Source organism: Mustelus asterias, chromosome 15 (assembly GCF_964213995.1).
Source record: "Mustelus asterias chromosome 15, sMusAst1.hap1.1, whole genome shotgun sequence".
Classification (NCBI taxonomy): domain Eukaryota; kingdom Metazoa; phylum Chordata; class Chondrichthyes; order Carcharhiniformes; family Triakidae; genus Mustelus; species Mustelus asterias.
This window is the reverse complement of record NC_135815.1, coordinates 18,520,713-18,539,982: the sequence shown is the minus strand read 5'-3', so window position 1 is coordinate 18,539,982 and position 19,270 is coordinate 18,520,713. Positions and strand designations below refer to the sequence as shown.

The window sequence follows — 19,270 nt, the reverse complement described above, 5'->3', positions numbered from 1 at the left end:
CATCTTATCAAAGGAAAGATATACTTGCCATAGAGGGACTGTAACAAAGATTCACTAAATTAATTCCTGGGATAGAGGGATTGTCCAATAGGAAAAATTAAATAGACTGAGCCTTTATTCTCTGGGACCTCATTCAAACGTACAAAATTCTCACAGGGATCAACAGGCTTAGATGAAGGAATGATGTTTACCTTGGCTGGAGGTTCTGGGACCAGGGGACACAGTCTCAAAATAGGGACAGGCAATTTAGGGCGTAAAATAAGGAGGAATTTCTTCACGTAGAGGGCTGTGAATTTTTGGAATTCTCTGCTCCCAAGGGCTGTGGCAGCTCAGTTATTGAATATGTTTAAGACTGAGATCGATAGAATTCCATGCCTTAAAAACATTAAGGGGGATATGCAGGAAAATGGTGTTGCTGAAGATCAGCCATAATCTCATTGAATTGCAGAACGGGCTCGAAGGGCTGAATGGCCTGCTCCCCAAATATGTACTTTGTTTGAAGAAACTTTCTCCCTTGCTTTTTTTTCCCCCAGATCACAAAACGGTTCTTTGCAGCGCTGCCCGATAGGAAGATTCAGCAGAGGTTGCTGGGAGTGCTATTCGACCTGCTTGTGCAATGCAAAAGGCCCGCCTGTGCTCAGACGATAAGCAGTGTTTTCAAGGGAGTGAGTAACAGCTGCTTTGACGTATGGGGTGTTTTTGTCTTGGGTTTTGAATGACTAATTTTTTTTTCAGGTTTGATAGGGAACAATGAAGGGAAGGTGAAAGGTTGCTTATTTCAATATGTTGCCACACAAATAAGTGGCTGGGACTGCATGTGTAATACTGCAAATCTTACATTTTCATCTTGTACTGTTGATGCTGAGCTTCTGATAAATGACATTTCTCGATAGTGCTAGACTTATTCCTCTGCCTACGCTGGTATATTTTTGTCATAATTTTATTCCGTGAATATTACTGCTTTAGAAAATCAGTAATTCATATATCGCTCGAGATTCTCTTCCCATCAAGAAACTAAAATATCTTTGAGAAAGAAGGTCATTGATCAAACGTATTTCTGATTTGAAAGCCACGACTTAAATCCTTTCCTCAGAGGATTATACATGGCACCGATGATTAGAGTACAAAGCTTTATTTTCTTTTATAAGGTGTGCTTATATAATCGGAGAGTATGGACTCAAGTTGACAGTCCAAGCTTTGTCGAATCTCACATTCTGGAGATGTAGTTAGAATGGAACCTTGCCCCAGTGCTCAAAGCTGTGAAATCCTAATTCATGACCCTTGGATCAGTGCAGATAGGGTATTTTATCTTTTAGGTTGAGGAAGGATTTCTGTGCAGTTTCTCCTGCGGTGGCACAGTAATATAAATTCTGCGTGGGTGTGAAATCTCTGCCAAAGAAACAATGAGCCTGTTCGACCACGGAAATAAATGGGATGGTAAAGACAGCTCCTATTCAAATTGCTGTGTCATTTTTATTTTCGTATGCAGGCTGGTTCCAGGCTCATTAAACTCCCCGTTAACCCTCTGACAAGGATGGTGTTTAAAACATTGACTGGACACCTGAACTCCCACTGTTATTTTGTTTCAGTAATTAAGAATAGATATATAGGTTACAGGGCAGCATGGTGGCACAGTGGTTAGCACTGCTATCTCACAGTACCAGGGACCTGAGTTCGATTCCTGGTTTGGGTGACTGTGCGGAGTTTGCACATTTTCCCCCATGTCTGCATGTGTTTCTTCCGGGTGCTTCGGTTTCTTCCCACAGTCCAAAAGATGTGCTGGTTAGCTGCACTGGCCATGCTAAATTCTCCCTCAGTGTACGGGGCAGCACGGTAGCATAGTGGTTAGCACTGCTGCTTCACAGCTCCAGGGACCTGGGTTTGATTCCCGGCTCGGGTCACTGTCTGTGCGGAGTTTGCACATTCTCCCCGTGTCTGCGTGCGTTTCCTCCGGGTGCTCCGGTTTCCTCCCACAGTCCAAAGATGTGCGGGTGAGGTTGATTGGCCAAGCTAAATTGCCCCTTAGTGTCCCGGGATGTAGATTAGAGGGATTAGTGGGTAAATATGAGGGTTAGAGGGATTATCAGGTAAATATGTAGGGATACGGGGATAGGGCCTGGGTAGGATTGTTGTCAGTGCAGACTCGATGGGCCGAATGGCCTCTTTATGCACTGTAGGGTTTCTATGGTACCTGAACAGGCGCCGGAGAGTGGCAACTAGGGGATTTTCATAGTAACTTTGTTGCAGTGTTAATGTTAGCCTACTTGTGACACTAACAAATAAACTACTGAGATTTTCCTGTAGTAGTTACTCTGTAACCATCAAATAATGAAAAGATTTTAATTGTTTGACTTGTTCTTGCTTCATCTTCTGGTCTAATGACCACCACCAAAATACAGTGTGCAGCAAACCATTGCATGATATCGGTTTGTAGCAATGCCCAATGTATCTATTTTTAGATTAGTCCAAATGACAACAATGATCTTTTTGCACGGGATGGAAGTGCTTTTTTATCCAAACTTCTAATTTTGATCTTCATTGGGCATTGCAGATGGAAAAGTGCGTACTTCATTTTCTCAGCAGTAATGGCATGTTTGTAAAGCTTCCTCTTATTTAACCATGTGTACAATTCCATCAGCATACAAGTGCCATCAGCCGACTGCTGATGTTTTTCCTACTTGGATACTCTGCTGTTGGTTTGCACATGGATTCTTGACACAAGTAATAATAGTTTAACACTCAATCAATTCTCCCACACTACAAATAGAAGTTCTTAACTGAACTACTGTTTAGGAAGGATTTGGATTTGTATATGCTCAGGTTGTCATAGAGTCAGAGGTTTGCAGCATGGAAACAGGCTCTTCGGCCCAACTTGTCCATGCCGCCCCTTTTTTTCAAAACCCCTAAGCTAGTCCCAATTGCCTGCGTTTGGCCCATATCCCTCTATACCCATCTTAGCCATGTAGCTGTCTAAACGCTTTTTAAAAGACAAAATTGTACCCGCCTCTACTACTACTTCTGGCAGCTTGTTCCAGACACTCACCACCCTCTGTATGAAAAAATTGCCCCTCTGGACCCTTTTGTATCTCTCCCCTCTCACCTTAAATCTATGCCCTCTAGTTTTAGACTCCCCTATCTTTGGGAAAAAATATTGACTATCTAGCTGATCTATGCCCCTCATTATTTTATAGACTTCTATAGAATCACCCCTAAGCCTCCTACGCTCCAGAGGAAAAACATCCCAATCTATCCAGCCTCTCCTTATAACTCAAACCATCAAGTCCCGGTAGCATCCTAGTAAATCTTTTCTGCACTCTTTCTAGTTTAATGATATCCTTTCTATAATAGGGTGACCAGAACTGTACACAGTATTCCAAGTATGGCCTTACTAATGTCTTCTACAACTTCAACACGACGTCCCAACTCCTGTATTCAGTGTTCTGACCAATGAAACCAAACATGCCTTCCTCACCACCCTCTCCACCTGTGACTCCACTTTCAAGGAGCTGTGAACCTGTACCCAAGATCTTTTTGTTCTATCACTCTTCCCCAAAGCCCTACAATTAATGAATAAGTCCTGCCCTGATTTGATTGACCAAAATGCATCACCTCATATTTATCTAAATTAAACTCCATCTGTCATTCATCAGCCCACTGGCCCAATTGATCAAGATCCTGTTGCAATCCTGGATAACCTTCTTCACTGTCCATTATGCCACCAATCTTGGTCTCATCTGCGAACTTACTAACCATGCCTACTAAATTCTCATCCAAATCATTAACATAAATGACAAATAACAGTGAACCCAGCACTGATCCCAGAGGCACACCACTGGTCACAGGCCTCCAGTTTGAAAAGCAGCCCTTTACAACCACCCTCTGGCTTCTGTCATCAAGATGTGGAGATGCCGGCTAGTCTGTGTTATAGGTTGACATCTGTCATCAAGCCAATTTTGTATCCATTTGGCTACCTCACCCTGGATCCTGTGAGATTTAACCTTATACAACAATCTACATGTGGTACCTTGTTAGAGGCCTTGCTAAAGTCCATGTAGACAACATCAACTGCACTGCCCTCATCTACCTTTTTGGTTACCCCTTCAAAAAACTCAATCAAATTTGTGAGACGTGGTTTTCCACTCACAAAGCCATGCTGACTGTCCCTAATCAGTCCTTGCATTTCTACATGCCTGTAGATGCCTGTCTCTCAAAATACCTTCTAACAACTTACCCACTACAGATGTGACGCTCACTGGTCTGTAGTTTCCTTCCAGCCCTTTCTAAACAAAGGCACATTTGCCACCTTCCAATCTGCAGGCACTTCACCTGTGACTATCGATGATTCAAATATCTATGCTAGGGGACCCACAATTTCCTCCCTAGCCTCCCACAGTGTCCTGGGATATGCTTCATCGGATCCCGGGGATTTATCTACCTTGACCTGTTTTAAGACTTCCAGCACCACTACCTCTGTTATATCTTCACTCCTCAAGACATCACTATTTATTTTCCCAAGTTCCCTAACATTCATGCTTTTCTCAACAGTGAATACTGATGAGAAATATTAATTGAGGATTTCACCCATCTCTTGTGGATCCACACCTAAATGACCTTGTTGATCCTTAAGAGGTCCTACTCTCTCAGTTACTCTTTTGGCCTTTATGTATTTGTAGAAGCTTTTGGATTCTCTTTTGCCTTATCTGCCAAAACAATCTCTCCCCTTTTTGCCCTCTTGATTTCTCTCAACTCTACTCCTACACCCTCTATACTCTTCAAAGGGATCCATTTGATCCCAGCTGCCAATGTATGTCATGTGCCTCCTCCTTCTTCTTGACCAGGGCCTCAATATCCCAAGTCATCCAGGGTTCCCTACTTCTATCAGCCTTGCCCTTCACTCTGAGGAATTTGCTTATCCTGAACCCTGGTTAACACACTTTTGAAAGCCTCCCACTTACCAGACGTCTCTTTGTTCAGGTGCACTTCACATCCAACTAAGTGCTTTGGAAGTGTGTCAATTTGCACACAGCAATCAAGTAATGACAAAAAAAATTGGTTTACTGGTGTTCATTGAGGTATAGTTGTTGGTCAGGACAGTGGGAAAAATGTCCTTTGATCAGTATCATGGGATTTGTTATGACCACCTTGGAGGAAAGATTGAGCCTTTGGTTTAATGTTTGCAGGGTTTGGGTACAGTTGGCTAGTTAAAGGCCATATCTTTTGTACAGGATAAAGTGCTTTGACCTGCGGTGATCTAGATTTTGACACTTAGTAGTCGTCATATCATGGATCACCCGAATGAGTTTTGGCACCTTTTAAATTTAAAAACAAACACATTTGGTCTGGTTAAATGTATCCTTCAGGGATCTGTAATTTTTAATTATTTGTCTGGTTCAGATTGTGGTTGATGCTGAACAAGTCGCCCAGGAACTGGGACCTTTGGAAAAATCTCAAAGCCGTGCAACCATTCAGCAGACCAGGAGGCAGAAAATGCAGCAGCAGAGGTATGTTGTTTCCAGACCCAAGGAGTTTGTTGACATCACTTAACTGTCTGCATTTTCCATTATATGCGCCATTGAAATTATTCTTTGGGGGGACCATAGTGCTAGTGTCATTGTTTAAATGAAATTGTTGTATTTTTATCCCTACTCCAATTCTTCATGATAGTTAACATTGAGAGCACAATGCAAGAAATAGGAGCAGAAAGAGGCCTTATGGACTTGTGAACCTACTGTACCATTCAATAAGATCATGGCTCAAGTTCTACGTCAACTTTATTTATTGTCTCATCCCATCCCAATATGTCCCTTGGTTCCCTTAAGGCCTAAGAACCTATCAGTCTCAGCCTTGAATATTCTTAATGATTCAACTCTTTAGGAATCTACAAAGATTCACAACCCTCTTGAGTGAAGAATTTCTCCCTATTTCAATCTTAAATGGCTAAATCCTTTCCTGAGCCTCTCTCCCCCCCCCCCCCCCCCCCCCAAACTCGGTTCTAACCAAGGGGGAAAAAAATCTCTACCCTGCAATCTCTCCAAGAATCAGTGAGATCCCTTCTCATTCCTATAAGCTCCAGAGAAGAAAAGCCCATTCTACTCAATCTCTCCGTGTAGTACAGCCCTCTGCCATCAAGATAGTATTAAATATTTCTGCAGGAGTTGTTCTGTTTTGTGTTGATCTGAAACCTTTTGTTTGAAAAGTACAAATTCAACCACAATGATCATTGAACTTTGCACGGCCTGTTTGCTAAATATGAGCCTAGTTGCTAACATAGTGAAGTGACCCCCCCATGCTTAAATTAGTGATACAAACACCATTGCTTTAATGGGGTTTGTCAGATTTGGCTTTCCATACGTTTGGTTTATGATGGTGTTTTTTCAGAGTTACTCTTTAAATATGATTATCATTGTTTGACATTCTATCTGGTTTTTTTTTTAAGGAAAAGCCAAGAATTGCAAAATACAGAACCTGATTCTTTAACCAGCAGTATTAACTGGCAGAGAGTTACACTCATCGTGGAATTATTGCAGCATAAGAAGAAACTCCGAAGTCCCCAGATTCTGGTTCCTACCCTCTTCAGCCTTCTGTCCAGGTACTAGGACTGAGTGTATCAATGATTTTGCCTTGTTAATGGAACTGGAAGATATCCATAGGACCCCCTAGTGCTCAGATAGCCACCTTTAGCTGTGCTATCAGTTGAGGTATTTTGGTTCCCCTGGACAGACCGGGGGAGGGAGTTTGCCAAGGTTCCTGCACCAGATTGTAACCCAATGACTGCACGCGAGCAGTTCACTGCTAAATAGGCTAATTGCTGAGTGCTGTTTTGGATTTTGCACAATGGTTAAAAAGTGGGAATGGGCACAAGTTAGTAAAAGGCAAGTTAAAGTCTTAGGTTTTCTGGTTGCGGCAGTAGAGGCAGTATCTCTGGAATAATGGGATTTCTGAGGAAATAGACTTTTTCAAAAGCATGGATTGGCTAGATGATTTGAATAACTTCTCTCATCTGTACTTATTTTTATGCTCTTCTGGAAATGGTAGGTGGGCAGCTTTGAAAGGAAAAGCTTGAATCACCTATAAACACACTTCCTCAGATTTTTCATAAGAGTGTAGAAAAATTATGAAGGGGAGAAATAAAATTAATTATGTCCTGCGACGGAGCAGTGGTTTCCTGGTGATTATGGAATTTAAAGAGGTATATGATGAGGCGAGAGGATGAGACTCCTTCTCCTATTCTGTCCCTGCATGACTAGTTTTAATTGGCGAAGGGAGTGATTCAGAAGCTGGCTCCCAGCCCAATGCCAGCAGATGGATTAGAAACAGTGCCTGGTTTCCTCGAGCTGCCAAATGTTTTCTCTCCTGTGCAGGATTTGAGATTTTAATGTTCTAAGCCTGGTTTCAATTCTTGTGATCTTCTGTCTGCTTTCCTTTCTTTGGCCTGCTTTTATTTAAATTCCTTTAATGCCTGTGTGGGCGAGACTCTTGTCATTCCTGATTACAGCTACTTGGTGTTCCACCGAGCAGAAAATAAATGGCAAAGTCTAGCTTCACACTGCCCCCCAGAGGTCAGAAATTGGTGCCGCAATGGTTTAATATTTTAATTTGTGTGTTATCCATTCTCAAGAATAAGGCACCACTGCAGCAGAGAAACATATGGGCTCAACTATCAAAAGCTTGACTAGTCATACCCATGGGTTTAATTTAAGGGGATAAAAAGAGAAAATGCTGCAAATATTCTTCAGTTTAGACAGCATCTATAGAGAGGGAACAGATGTTAATCATAAAATCCCTACAGTGCAAAGGGAAACCATTCGGCCCATGGAGTCTGCGCCAATTCTCCAAAAGTGCATCTTGCCCAGGCTCTATCCCTGTAACCCCATGTATTTACCCCACTAATCCCACATCTTGAGACACTAAGGGACAATTTAGCACAACCAATCCACCTAACTTGCACATCTTTGGATTGTGGGAGGAAACGGGAGCACCCGGAAGAAACCCATGCAGACACGGAGAACGTGCAAACTCCACACAGGCGGTCACCCAAGGCTGGAATTGAACCCAATTCCCTAGCACTGTGAGGCAGCAGTGCTAACCATTGTGCCACCATGCCGTCCATGTATCATTCAATGACTTTTCATCAGAACCCAATTATGTTTCTCTGTCCACAGATAGTGTCTGACCTGATCAGCACTTTCTATATTTTCTGCTTCAATTTTAGATCTCGAGCTTTGGCAATATTTTGCTTTTATTAGACATTTACAGCGACTGCACAAGTCAGATTTAATTTCACATGAGATTCCAGGGCTTTTAGCATGGTTTGGGATTGTATTCTATGTTTTTATTCATTGTTGCACGTAAGTGGGATGTCAGCTTTTTTTTTGGCTGCAATTAAGAGAATTCTTCAGGGGAAATAACAGTTCATCATTGTCATTACTCAGGTGCCTGGATCCATCATCATCTGAAGAGGGCAGCCTGGAGTACACCAAGCAGCTGATCCTCAACTGTTTACTGAACCTCTGTCAAAAACTATCACCAGATGGCACAAGTGTCAGCAAAGGTGTGAAGGATGAAACAGTTTCTCTGCTCTGTATTTTTATTCTGGTATTCATTGCAGATTAAATCAGTCCTGGTTTTAAGTGAATACGCTATAGAATCAAAATAATTTGCAATTATAAAGCTGTCTTATTTTCCTTTTACCTACAAATTTACGGTATAATGGATAGATGGATGCAGAGTATATGGGGAATTTTAAATAACTGAATAAAAGCAAGCATTGGTCGCTGGTTGCGTTTGGTCAGGTGGAAACCCATCACCATTAGTCTTCAAACTAAATTGTTGAAGAATCTGCATGAGTGTACTTTCTGCTTGACTGCAATCTGAAATGCATCCTCTTTCAGTGCTGGAGAGACCCAGATAATTGGGTGCGCAAATGCTGTACGGTGTTGCTGGAGCTTTATCAGCATGACTTATCAGCGCAGGACGCTCCCTGTTCTTTATCCAGCTAGGACCACCCAACATGTTGGGTTACTGTCTTCCAAGGTTATCTGGAGTCCTTGGGAGACTCTCAGCGCCTAGAAGCAGGTCAGCTCAATCGGGTTGGTAAATCTTCAACAGCACCCTAGAGTATTTTGGATCTGGCTTGTTCAGGTATCATTTACCTGGCCTGCTGCAAAAGATTGACTGTATTCCAGTCTCCCATTGCCAGGTGTGTCACTTTGGAGCGAGTTCAGCTCTGAAGAGACCCTCCTTACCTGCTGCTGTGAGAATAGTTTAGCAAAATTGGAGTGTGATTCTGAATATTTTATGTGGGCACTAAATATCATGAACCTGTCCTGTGGAGGGCAGCAAGCAGTATGAACTGGTGTTGTCTGAAGATTAGGAATAAAGCTTTCAAGAGGAACCATGTTAGGAGGTGCAACTTTTCACACAAGAATATTGTCATTAGCATCCTTCCATCTAGGTAAGATGGTGGACATACAGCCAGTCAAATCTGTTGAGATGGGCGGGGAGCTTTGCATGGTGCTGACAGCTGAGGAAACCAATCCATGAGGTGCGGGTCCTACCTTGAGTCACATACGAAGTAGCTGCCTGACCTTGTGAATTGTTATTTTCAGTATTGGTGCCTGTTGCCAAACTGCTGATTGTCATAGTGACACACGCCAGCACATAGGTCATCTCACCACAAAGTATGAGAATACAGGCCTCACAAACCAGCATCTTGGTCCTACAAATCAGTTTGATGTTATCCATTGTACATTTTGCGAGTCAGCATGAGGTGGTAGGTTATATGTGTATCAAGTTTTGAGTAGGAGAGATTGTCCTCAAGGTATTAGCTAACCTCTTCCAGTGGGGTGTTATTCAGTATGATCAAGGGCAAGATGTGACGGCCTTGTGACACCACAGTTTTCTTGATGTTATATAGTGAGAGGGAACAAGTCACAGGAATGGGAGAGCTAATCATCCAAGGAATAGGGGCCAGCCTGGGATGCGTAGAACAATTTCTCTTCCATTCACGAAACCTGAAATGGTCTAGTAGAGATCCTACTGGGACAGGGGAGGCAGTGGTGTTTCCAGGTTGGTGCTGCAATTTGCCATACCCATGTGCTAGAGAGGAATGGCATTAAGCCAGGACCCTGATCACTAACCAGCTGCACTGCATTGGTGCATATCAGAAGATTGCTTGTGATATCCTTTCTGTTCAAATAGTCTTTGGATGTTCACAGTTTGCTTCCACTCTGACATTTCTGATCATTGGTAAATGTGAAATGCTGCTGATAATTTGACAGTCGCGCCTTGCACAAAGAGCTGAGCGGGTGGCTTCATTTTAAACTTTGATTTTACAGATATCCTTGATGAAGAGAAGTTTAACGTGGAGCTCATTGTTCAATGTGTCCGAGGTTCTGATATGCCTCAGACGCATCATCATGCATTACTGCTGTTGGGTGCTGCTGCTGGACTGTTCCCTGTAAGTGCAACCAGTTCCCCGCTGGGGGCGGGTATTTTAGTAATTATTGTGCCTGCAATCGGATCTCCTGCAATGGAGCTTGTGGTGACTCAGATTTCGTAAGATCGAGGTCCTTGTGCTTTGTTACAAACACCAGAGGAAGATTATAGGATGTGTACTTTCTTAGTGCAGAGATCTCTATAATTACTAGGGTATTAACCATGTTACGGATTTTGATTTACTTTTGTTTGTATTTATTTTGTAGGACAAGGTTCTTCATAATATCATGCCCATTTTTACCTTCATGGGTGCCAATGTGATGCGACTTGACGACAGCTATAGTTTCCAGGTGATAAACAAGACAGTACAGACCGTAATCCCAGCACTTATTCGGGTAGGTCATGGTACACTCTTTTGTTTTCTTTAGTAGACATTGCCACTGTAGTGAAGTTAATGTTCACTGTCCAAGCTCACTTGAGCAAGATGTTGTTGGTAAGTGATGTTGTTGATCAGCTCCAAGTATAGTCAGCAAATATAACACAATGCATATTACCCCAAAATTATTTTCTCCCAAACAAAAATCATGCCAGTGTAACCCAAGTGTGCAAGTTTACAAAATGCTACATCATCATCGGAGGAGCAATGATCAATTTTATAATAAAGATTTAATTTGATTTGGTTGGAGTCATAGCTAGCACAAAGGAAGATGTTTGTGGATGTTAGAGGTTAATAATCTCAGTCCTGCGCATTTTCCCCTTTTGACTATATATTTAATTGCCTTTTGAAAGTTAATATTGAATCTGCTTCCACCATCCTGTAAGGCAGTGCCCTCCAAGTTTAATGTAAAATAATTCTCATCTCCCCTCTAGTTAGTTTGACTATTATTTTTTGAGTTTCATGTTTCCAATAGGATTCTCCCCTTTAATAAATGCTGTTTGGATTTAAATTGTCAAAACTATGCTGTATGTCTCCAACCTTGCAGTTCCTGGCAGTTGTCACTGGGTACCATCTGCATAGTTGTGAAAATTTGTATTGAGGTGTAATAAAAATAGTAAGAACGACAGATAAATTAAACAAAAGTGTTCTGTTCAGAGGAAACCAGTTGTCAAATGTATAATCGCAAATCAGTGTGCATTGAGTTCAATGGCTATTGCTATAGCCCAATGTCTAGTCTCTGTTTAGCACCCCCGCAGCATCAGTAGGATATTATAATTGACCACCGCATCCTAAGATTAAAGAAGAGAAGAATTTGCCTTGATTGCAATACACAATGGAAATATGTGTACCAGATCACTGGGTGAGGACAGGATTGCGGTGTCCTCCACTGTTGGGTAACTTGCTTTTATAGGCTTGTGCATAAATCATGCTAATATAGAAGAAGGGCCAGAAAGTTATCAGTACCTGTGGGGCTGTTTTTCCAGAAGGAAGTCGCTGTCCTCAGGGAAAAACATTTAAATAATAAGCTTTCTGTCAACCAGTGCTGTGCATAAACTCATCACGTGGTTGCCAGAGCCCTATTTCTATGCAGATACTTGTTCAAAGCCACCAGAGGTGCTTTCTAACTACGTTCCAGCATATAGTGGCCTCTGATGGCAATGTAGCATTTTGTAAACTGTTGCACTTGCGTTACATTGGCATGATTAATTTTTGTTGAGTAGTAGGAGTTAGAAAATAATTTTGGAGTAATATGCATTGTGTTGTATTTACTTCCACTATTGCATAGTTGATGTTTCTTTAGTTTACTTCTGAAATTTGCAGGCCAGGGGCCGCCTTGTTCAGTAGCTATTCCAAACTGGGTGAGGTTGGAAGAATCTCCTTGAAAGTATTTTATGTCTTACAAAAGCTATCTTTATCGCTCAAGGTAGATCATTTTAAATAAATTTTACAGCATAAAGCTCCCACTTTGCAGTAATTTGCAGAGAAGGATGTTAAACTTTTGTGCAAGATTTTACTTAACAAGGATTGGATCCATGGGAGAATGGGTGGGAAGGCACTACTTAAATAAAAGGCAAGGTTACAAATGAAGAAAGCACAATTCGCTGCACTGCTTGTAAATATGATTGTTCTTTTTTGTGATTTTTTTTGTTTTGTCCACCTTTGCCTCTTATCTGTATTGGTCTTTTGCAGGCTGACGATGAAGGTTCTGCAGAAACCAAACAGAATGTGGAAAATGTTGTCACAAAAATTATCCACGTGTTTGTGGATGCCATGCCGCATGTGCCTGAGCACAGGCGAGTACCCATTCTTGCCCAGCTCATTAACACAGTCAATGCGGAGCGCTTCCTTTGGACCCTCCTGTTACTTCTTTTTGAGCAGCACGTGACCAAGACCACTTCTACAGCAACCAATGGTGAAAAGGTAACAACCAACTTGTGTACTTTAGAATGGACAACTAAATGCAGGAGTCAAAGAACAAGAAAATTACAGCACAGGAACAGGCCCTTCGGCCCTCCAAGCCTGCACCGACCATGCTGCCCGACTCAACTAAAACCCCCTACACTTCCGGGAACCATATCCCTCCACTCCCATCCTATTCATGTATTTGTCAAGACGCCCCTTAAAAGTCACTATTGTATCTGCTTCCACTACCTCCCCCGGCAGCAAGTTCCAGGCACTCATCACCCTCTGTGTAAAAAAACCTGTCTTGTACATCTCCTTTAAACCTTGCCCCTCTTAAACCTATGCCCCCTAGAATTGTTTGAGTACCAAGGGACAAATAGCTTATTCAGTGGTTCTAAAACGAGAATGATTGGGTGAGAAAAGATTACTTACGACTGAGACGAAACACACAGGTTTTTAGGCCAATTGTATTTTTGCTGTACCTAAAAAATCCTTGTGTATTGAAATGATTCTCTTACCTCTTACTGAACTATTGAAGTATTGCACAGATTACATCTGACATTATTGACCGATTATTTCAAACTTAATTATTGCTTCAGTTTTTTCTTTAATTAAAATTGAATGCTTGGTGGAAAAGTCACTTAGTAATGGTGGGTTTGTTATGCACTACTTTGTAGCTGATGGTAGATAGCATCATAAAGGCTGCCTAACAGTTCTGTGCTGGGGAAGTGTGTGAAATCCATGGAGATGCGAAATGAAAATACTTGAGTATGAGTAAAGAATAAATTTGGGGGGGTGGGGAGGGAGAGAATGCATAAGACAGTAAAGTTTTACTGGTGGTTGAGTGTAGTTAATTTTCTCTTTCAATTAAGGAAATATTTATTAGGTGGTGAAAATTTGATGACATGGACGGCACAGTGGTTAGCACTGCTGCCTCACAGCACCAGGACCCAGGTTCGATTCCGGCCTTGGGTGACTGTCTCTGTGGAGTTTGCAGATTCTTCCCATGTTTTTGTGGGTTTCCTCCAGGTGCTCCAGTTTCTTCCCACAGTCCAAAGGTGTGCAGATTAAATGGATTGGTCATGATGAATTGCCCTTTAGTGTTCAAGGATGTGTACGTTAGATGGGTTACACATGGTAAATGTGCAGGGTTATGGGGATAGGGCGGAGGAAAGAGCCTGGGTAAGATATCTTTCGGAGAGTTGGTACAGACTCGATGGACCGAACGGCCTCCTCCCGCACAGTAGGGATTCTAAGATTCTATTATTTTATTGATTCTTTGAGAAGTTCAAAGGATTGCCTACTATGATCCACATGTTTACATCGTGATTCTGTTCTGCACTCAGTTGCATCTGCCAACTGAAAATTTGCGATCTTCAACTCAAGAGCAAGCGAAATTGAATATGGAGCTTAAACCTTTAGTCTTCTAGTGATTCAAACTTTCCTTTCCAAGTCCCTAATTTGGAGGTCTTCCCCAAGGAGTGGTGCACTATTTAGCATTTCATTTCAGAATTTAGTCACATGGAAATATTTGTTTACTTGTACTTCATGCTTAGAAAACAGAGAAACAGCGACAACTTGACACAAGGATGTAGTGGCAGTCAAGCTGTATCCATATGGATTTTAGCAGTTATAATGTCAGAGAGAATGATGCATGAAAATTAAGTCTTGTTTAAGGTAAAGAAGACTTTGCTTGCTCCAAGTGCAAGCAAGATGAGTCATTCACCTCTCTTTCTCCTACTCCCTGCCCCTTGACCGTTTGCCTGACTGAATTTCTGTTGGTTAAAGTAGTAATTTACAAATTGGATTTTATTTCCCTCTCCCACAAAGCTCTCTGTTTTTTCCTTATGTAACAGGAGGCTGTTTTGGAAAGAGACACTGAGTTCTGGATTGCTGTTTGCTGTGAATTCAGTGTTCAGGAGCAGCTCCAGAGCTTCATCAACATTTTGCGTTACTTATCCAAGCTCCCAGAAGACAAGGAAGAAAGTAAGTGCTGTTAACTGCGGCTAAGCATTTCATATAATTTCAGCAAAGCCTAATTCAGTCTGTTTAAATGAAGATGGTGTGATTTCAACAGGGAAAAGGTGTGTCCCAGGACAGAACATTCAAGTAGTTGAAGTTCTATTAGGCTTGATGGGTCACCAAAAAACATTATTCTATCACTCCGGCACTGCTCATTATAAAAGCCCTTTATAAATTAGTCCTTGTTTTTATTTTCAAACTGGTAAATTACTGTGAAGCCTGATTGTTTAGCTTCTTGTCTGTTCCGACTGCACAAACTTTTAAGCTGTTCCTGTATTATTTGTGGAGCTTGGTCACTTTGATCATTGTGAGGTTGATTTTGTCTTTTTTAAGCATTGCATCTTGTAAATTCTGCAGATCTCCAAAAAAAGGGAGAATAAAAACATTCCATCTAGAGGACTCGTTTTGCTTTGTTTTATGAGTATAACAAGTTTACTCGATACCTAAGAATCTAGGGGGGTGAATGTCCATGAATGTTCTCTCTCTACCCAATGTAACCTCAGTTAGAAGCACTACAGAAGTCCTGGGAAAAGAGTATTTTTGCACCATTTTCCCACCATTTCCATGGCTCTTCCTTTAATGTTATGTCGGTCATGCAGAAAAACAGCAGCGGAAGTTCAGCCCAGTCTGTTTAAGTGTGATTTCATAAGAACTAGGAGCAGGAGTAGGCCATCTGGCCCCTCGGGCCTGCTCCGCCATTCAATAAGATCATGGCTGATCTTTTCATGGACTCAGCTCCACTTACCTGCCTGCTCACCATAACCCTTAATTCCTTTACTGTTCAAAAATTTATCTGTCCTTGCTTTTAAAACATTCAATGAGGTAGCCTCAACTGCCTCACTGGGCAGGGAATTCCACAAATCCACAACTCTTTGGGTGGAGAAGTTCCTCCTCAACTCAGTCCTAAATCTGCTTCCCCTTATTTTGAGCCCATGCCCCTAGTTCTAGTTTCACCCACCAGTGGAAACAGCCTCCCTGCTTCTATCTTATCTATTCCCTTCATTATCTTCTATGTTTCTATTAGATCTCCCCTCATTCTTCTGCATTCCAATGAGTATTGTCATTGATATGTCGGATTGCTTCACTGATTAAGAATCCAATGGAGATCAGTTTACGGAGTTAATTCAGCTCTTTTGTGGTTTGTGTATTTTTTAAGTGTGTTGCCTCCACACACCGTTCTCCATCCAAAGTGGAGGTGACTGATGCAGTGAGTTTTATTCCCCAAATGTGTTTTTTTGTTCCTTTCATGGTTACTTTGGCTATCAATATTTACGTTTTCTACTTTCCCCATTCAGGCGTGTTCTGAGAAGCTCCCAGAAACTTCAGTGTGCCAAACACTCGTGCAGCCGTTCTTTCCTGTTGCATGTTGATAAAATTGATCATTGTTTTGTCGCTAAATTGCCCTAATGCCTAGGCCTCATTAAAATTCCTTAACACATACAGAATTCCTTTTGGAGCGAATGTTTTTGCAAACTGATTTCTTGAACCTGTTTTATTTGATAGCGGGCGATGGACAGGGGCAAAGTAGGACAGCCAGGAGCAACGCAAGGAAGCCGAGTGAAGCGGAACCACTGTTTAGTGTAGATACTCATACAGCTAAACAGCTGCGGCATTTCAAATTTCTTTCTGTCTCATTTATGGCTCAAATTCTCACCTCTAACAGCTTCGTTGGGAAGGTAATTTTGTTTTGCTTCGAATATAAGTAATTAGCTGTAAAGAATCATTTGTACACCCTGAGTATTTTGGTGCTTAATATTGAACTTGCTGTCCTCTAAGTCGTAAACCAATGTTAATTTCTTAAGCCTTCAATGGAATGAGCAGAATTAATCCAGTTTATTGTGCAGATCCACTTAACTCCATAGATTCCAGGAAATAGCCTAACGATAGGTCCAGGCCAAGGTCTGTTAGTAGAGAACTCTCCATTATATCTTGCTACACTCCACTGCCCAAAAAGTTCTCAATTATAAAAAGGATATCAAAGTGCTGGAGAAGATGAGAAGATTTATGAGGATGATACCAGAAATTTGTAGCTGTACATGTCAAAGTTTTGACAGGTTGGGTGTTTTTTCCATTGAAAAAAGAAGGCAAGGGGTGACCTAATAAAAATATTTAAAATGATGAAAGTTTTTAATAAGAGTGGATACAAAACCAATGTTTCCACTTGAGGAAGAGCAGAACTAAAGGCTACCAATATAAGATAGTCACGAAGAAATCCAGAGGGAAATTCAAAATAAACTTTTTTTTAAACCAAAAGATGAGAATGAGGAACTTGCTACCACACGGATTGGTTGCAGTAAATGATATAGATGCATTTAAGGGAAAGCTAGACAAGCATGGTATGTGAGAAGGGAATAGAGGGTTACAATGATAGACTTAGATGAGGAAAAATGGGAGGAGACTCGAGTAGAGCATAAACGTTAGCATGGAACGGGTAACCTGAATGTCCTGCTTTTCTGTGCTATATCCAACGTATTTTTTGAAGTAAAGTTTATTTATTAGTCACAAGTAAGGCTTACATTAACACTGCAATGAAGTTACTGTGAAATTCCCCTCGTCGCCACAGTCCGGTGCCTGCTCGGATTCAGCACGTCTTTCAGAATGTGGAAGGAAATCGGAGGAAATCCACGCAGACACGGGGAGAACGTGCAAACTCCTCACAGACAGTGATCCAAGCCGGGCATTGAACCCGGGTCCCTGGAGCTGTGAGGCAGCAGTGCTAACCACTGTGCTACCTTATTTATGTAAGGTTGTCAATTATTTATTCCTCCGTGCAGCTTCACAGCATCTGACCCATTTCCAGTTCTATTGTGATTTTTCAGTTCACTATTTATTTTACTTGAAAACAGCAAAATAATCCTTTGATTTTATTGCTTTCTGGAGTGCATTTTCAAGCCAATTCCTTTAATGAGCAATTTATTTGGGCGTCTCAAGCGCCTGGTTAGCAATAAGTTTTGTTTTGTACAGAATGAAAGCTAAAATTACTTCATGTTTGTGATAGCTGAAAATTTAAAAAATGTCACTCATGAGACTCCAGATAACTGATTTGGGGTTTATTGCGAGTAATTTGAAAACAAAAACAATTTTGAACAGGAGTATTAACTGTCGAGGGGGAAAATGCTGGATGGAAGAGTCTGATTTTTAAAAAAGTGCGCATTGATTCAAACCAAAGCAGCATTCTAATGTATGGCCATCGACATGTAACAAAGAACAGTACAGCACAGGAACAGGCCCTTTGGCCCTCCAAGCCTCCGTCGATCACACTGTCCTATCTAGACCAACCACTTGTATCTCTCTATTCCCCGTCTGTTCATATGTCTATCCAGATAAGTCTTAAATGTCGTTAATATGTCTGCCTCAACCACCTCACTTGGCAGTGCATTCCAGGCCCCCACCATCCTCTGTGTGAAAAAACTTCCCCCACACATCTCCACTGAACCTTTCCCCCCTTAACTTGAACTTGTGCCCCCTTGTAAATGTCGTTTCTGCCCTGGGAAAAAGCTTCCAACTGTTCACCTTATCTATACCCCTCATAATTTTATATACTTCTTTCAGGTTGCCCCTCAGCCTTCGTCTTTCCAGGGAGAACAATCCCAGTTTATTCAATCTCTCCTCACAGCTAATACCCTCCATACCAGGCAATGCTGGCTCTGTTTTCCTTTCCATGTTTGCTGAGCATTTCTAGCATTTTCTGTTCTTATTTCAAAATAAGGGGGCCCCATGGATCTGAGTATGAATTAATTTGCTAATCTCCTGCTGCAGACAGTGCTATCAGTGTGGTGTGTCACAGAAAAAGGTCTACCTGGGGAAATCATTTGCACTGTCAAGTTAAATCAAACCACATTCTTTCCATTAGAATTTGCTAATCACAGTAAAGTTTATGGGCACTAAAAGGAAGCCTGTTGCTGACATGAGGGAGAAAGGAATAGAGGAATATGTGGGCGGCTTGCGAAGTGGTAATTAGGCTAGGGAGGAAGCTTGTGTGGAATATAAGCTCTAACATAGAACAGTTGGCTTCTTTCCATGCTGTGGATTATTTATACTGTGCTGGAAGGCACTTGCTTTTCACAAAATAGCTCCTGTTAAATGTTAAGTGTGCTCACTGAATTTCTTTGCCTTTACATTAGGTTGCAGAGTGTGATAATTCTGAAGAAGGACAATTGCAGAAGTTTGAACAAAGGTAGCCAATTGTCTGCTGCAGTTTATTGTGATTGTTATAAATCTTTGGTGTTCACAGTGCTGTCCCTCCTATAAACAACCCCTGTCTTAAATTCAAGATCCTACCTGTACTGTCCAATATCTAATCATACAATAGCATAAGCCAGGTGCGGTAACAGAAGTGCTGGCTTGTAAGCTGAACTGGATATTGTGTCAATTCAATTTCAATATCACTATTATCCAGACAGAAATTCATTTCCTGTAAAATTGTTCATTCATTAAAAGAAGATAGATATGAATGAATAACAGCAGTAA

At 41.5% G+C, this 19,270-nt stretch overlaps 1 protein-coding gene across 3 annotated transcripts in view; it reads left to right on the top strand.

The window, feature by feature from the left end:
• Positions 1–19,270, top strand: part of heatr1 (HEAT repeat containing 1) — a 78,185-nt gene that overhangs the window by 42,168 nt on the left and 16,747 nt on the right. For all 3 annotated transcript variants that reach the window (XM_078229598.1, XM_078229599.1, XM_078229597.1), the window contains exons 24-33: positions 534–665; positions 5,395–5,501; positions 6,437–6,589; positions 8,433–8,551; positions 10,338–10,459; positions 10,704–10,832; positions 12,566–12,796; positions 14,635–14,764; positions 16,304–16,476; positions 18,925–18,977. In XM_078229598.1, coding sequence (XP_078085724.1) covers positions 534–665; positions 5,395–5,501; positions 6,437–6,589; positions 8,433–8,551; positions 10,338–10,459; positions 10,704–10,832; positions 12,566–12,796; positions 14,635–14,764; positions 16,304–16,476; positions 18,925–18,977 — 1,349 coding nt within the window. The remainder of the gene's footprint in view (positions 1–533; positions 666–5,394; positions 5,502–6,436; positions 6,590–8,432; positions 8,552–10,337; positions 10,460–10,703; positions 10,833–12,565; positions 12,797–14,634; positions 14,765–16,303; positions 16,477–18,924; positions 18,978–19,270) is intronic.